Consider the following 3817-nt stretch of genomic DNA (forward strand, 5'->3'; position numbering starts at 1 on the left):
GAGAGAGATAGGCAGATAGATCGTTCGATCGATAGATAGATAGATAGATAGATAGATAGAGGACACAGGGTGAGTTGAAGATGAAGGGGTCATATCTGGAGAATAAAATTAAGGGGTGAGAGGATTATATTAGGAGAAGGAGAAAGAGAAAGGTAGAGCGGGGTAAATTATCTCACAAAAAAACAGAAAAGAAAAGGCTCTTATAGTGGAGGGGGAAGGTGAGAGGGAATGAGTGAATCGTATTCTCATAGGATTTAACTTTAGGAGGGAATAACATACATACTCAATTGGGTATGGAAATCTGTCTTACCCTACAGGAAAATAGGAGGGGAAGGGGACAAGAGAGTAGGGGGATGATAGAGAGGAGGGCAGATTGGGAAAGGGGGTAATCAGAAGCAAAATACTTCTGAGGAGGGACAGGGTCAAAAGAAAGAATAGAATAAATGGGGGGGGCATAGGATTAAGGTAAATAGAGTCAGTTTTTCACAGCACGTCTACTGTGAAAGTGTTTTGCGTAACTGCACATGTATAGCCTATATTGAGTTGCTTGCCTTTTCAATGAGGGTAGGTGGGGAGGGAGGAAGGGAGAAAATTTGGAACCCAAAGTTTTAAAAATACATGTTTAAAAAAATTGGGACTCAAAGTCTTGTGGAAGTAAATGTTGAAAACTAAAAATAAATAAATTTATTAATTTTTAAAAAAAGAGGGTTTGGTCTGGAATTAGAAAACCCCTGGTCTTGCAGACCAACTGCAAGACTTGCTTGGTTCACACTCGTCACTTTGATCACTCAAAGTATCAGTTTTCCTAACAGTAAAATGGGAGTGATGGCACTTTCATTACATCTCTCATAAGGTTGTTCTAAGGAAAATATTTAGGAAACTGTGAAAGTCTATATACATGTATTGATATTATTATGGGTCTGCTATTAAATACATGATATTGTCAAATTTTAGCAGTATAAGTGGAGAAGTAGTTGGGTACAATGGGAAGAAGCTTCATTAAGAAATCTAGGTTCTAACAGTCCTTTTTAAATTGATGGGAAACCATTTAATTTCTAAGATTTTTTGCTACCATAAGGGCTGCTATGGATATTTACACAATATAGGATTTTTCTCTCCCCAGTTTTTCTGGGCCCTGGATTAAGATTGCTGGTCAAAAGTGTAAACAACCTAATGGTTTTTCTCCTATAATTCCAAACTGTTTCCCAGAAAGGTTAATCCAATTCATAGCACCACCAAAAGTACATTGGTGTTGCTTTACTTTCCCATTTCCTACATTGATTGTTTCAATATTTTATCATTTTTGCCACTTTTGTGGGTGTAAGTTCCATCCTCAGAGATGTTTTTCATTTATCCTGTTAGTGATTTGGAAAATTTTCATATGGTTGTTGATCATTTACATTTTTTTTCTTCTGAAAACTCTTTGGTCCTATCCCTTGACTCTTTACCTAGTGAGGACAGAAGGTGGGGAAACATTTTATAGTGATATCAATCTTAGTCAAGAACAGGCATTCATCTACATTTTTTGTATCTTCTGATTAAATTTTTGTGAAACACTATTGATGGTTTTTAATCTGTAGCCCCATCAACTTTTAATATACTTGTACTTTCAATTGTGATGATTTTAACTCTACTTTGGTACATTTCTAATTAAGTGGAGCATTTTGACTCCTCATTATCTTTCATTTTATGCCATAGATCTATATTGATGGAGAGTTTCATAAGTACCTCATGAGTTCAGCTTGTACAAAGGTAAGTAAGCTTGTAATGTGATCCCTCTATATTCATAAGCCAATCTTCATATTCTGCATTATATTGTATTTCTAAGATAACAATAGTTAAGAAACAATGTTGTAAACCTTAAAAACATTTCATAAATGTGACCCATTGTTTGTAAAGCACCATATGCCTTACTAAACACTTTCCTCACAACAGCTCTAAGAGAACAGATAGATCAAGTATTACCTCCATTTTACTGATAAAGCAACTGATCTCAATGATGTTAAATGATGTATCTAGGAAAGCAGTATGAATACCAAGAGGAGGACTAGAACCCAGGTCTTCTGTGTTCTTTTGACTACAAGGAGGGTTGATCTCTTGATTGTGGCTCATGATTCTATCTCCCTTTTTAAAAAAGAGATACTTTAAATTATTGTGCCCTACTGATTGTTCTACTCCTTTGTAGAAAAGAAATAGAGATAGGTGCTTTAACTAGCTATGTGTGTCTCATTATCTAGAATCGCAAAATATTAGGTTTATTCAGTCTAATTCCCTCATTTGACAGATGAGGAAATTTAGGCTTGGAGAAGGGAAAAAATGTCCAAAGTGTGTCAGGTCATGCATGCCAGAGCTAGGTTTGGAATCTAGGAAACTCTTTCTTAATATCCAGTGGTTTTTCCATTGTATCAGTTTGCTGCAGTCTAACTACATAAGACCAAGAAAGGCACCACAGAATCATGGAAAGATCATGGAACTTAGAGAGTCCACAACTTCAGACAAGTTGGCTATACGTGCCATTCAAATCTTGTATCTGGTCCTTGATATCTGTGTGACCTTGGTCAAGTCATACAGGTAGCATTCTGTAAAATGAGGGGGCTTGACTAGATGACCTTTAAAGTTCCTGATGAAGTGACTTACCCAAGATCACACTGGTAAAAAGTAGAAAAACATTTGAAATAGTACCATTAAAGAAGTATATTCTCTTTGACCCAAATGGTTTAGGGGTCACATACAATGCCTATATTTTCTAAGTGTTTTATAGTAAGTCACCATGAATGTGTCTTATGCTTTAAATGCTATAAGAAATGACAAGCAGGATGCTTTCAGAAAAACCTGGAAAGACTTACATGAACTGATAAAAAGTGAAGTGAGCAGAGCCAGAAGAACATTGTAAACAGTAACATCAACATTTTGTGATGATCAAGTGTGAATAACTTAGCTATTCTCAGCAATACAATGATCTAAGACAATTCTGAAAGCCTCAGGATGAAAAATGCTATGCACCTCTAGAGAAAGAATTGATGAAATCTGGATGCAGATCAAAGCATACTATTTTCTTGAGTTGTTATTTTTTGGTCTATGTTGTCTTTCACAACATGATTAATATGGAAATATGTTTTGCATGACTACACATATATAATCTGTATCAAATTGCTTCTCCCCAAAGAGGGAGAGAGTAGGAAGGGAGGGAGAAAATTTGAAACTAAAAAAAAAACTTTTTTTAAAGAATATAAAACATTTTACATGTAATTGGAAAATTAAATATTTTAAAAATAAATTAATGTAGTACATATGAAAATCTCTTCTTTTAGACCCTGCTAGAGAATCTCGACCTCTCAGTTCCCTTTAGCATCAGTGTGCAGACTGTGGGGACTGGTGGTTTAGTTTCAGAGAAGGTGCACATTGAATTTAATCATCATGCAAACAAAGGCACTTCATCATCTGGATGCAGTATCTCCCCTGATGAGCAAGCCCGGGATTGCGGCTCTCCTGAGGTAATGGTGATCATGTGATCCACACGAGTGGATAGATGCATGTTTGGAACATGTGTTATGACAATGGCCTTTTGTTTGCATCCTTCCCATGATATCTTCATGAGACCTTTTATTTTCTGAAATGTAAAAGGAAATTCCCTGCAGAGGCATGGAGGCATCAAGGGAATTTCACAACTGAAGATTTCTGCTTTTCTCTTCCCTTAATGAGGACATACTTTAATAATAAAATGTTTACAATTATTAACCCTTATTTGTTCAGAAGGTTTTCCTATTCTCAACTTTCAATTAGAATTCAGATGGTTGAAGAGGTCAGGACTAGACCT

General features: G+C 35.8%; 1 protein-coding gene across 1 annotated transcript in view; it reads left to right on the plus strand.

The window, feature by feature from the left end:
• Positions 1–3512, plus strand: part of CUNH4orf50 (chromosome unknown C4orf50 homolog) — a 109555-nt gene extending 106043 nt beyond the window's left edge. The window contains exons 17-18 of the mRNA XM_027836606.1: positions 1699–1752; positions 3312–3512. Of these exons, the coding sequence (XP_027692407.1) occupies positions 1699–1752; positions 3312–3512 (255 nt within the window). The remainder of the gene's footprint in view (positions 1–1698; positions 1753–3311) is intronic.
• Positions 3513–3817: the final 305 nt, after the last annotated feature.

This window comes from Vombatus ursinus, unplaced genomic scaffold (assembly GCF_900497805.2).
Source record: "Vombatus ursinus unplaced genomic scaffold, bare-nosed wombat genome assembly UNPS02014818.1, whole genome shotgun sequence".
NCBI lineage: Eukaryota > Metazoa > Chordata > Mammalia > Diprotodontia > Vombatidae > Vombatus > Vombatus ursinus.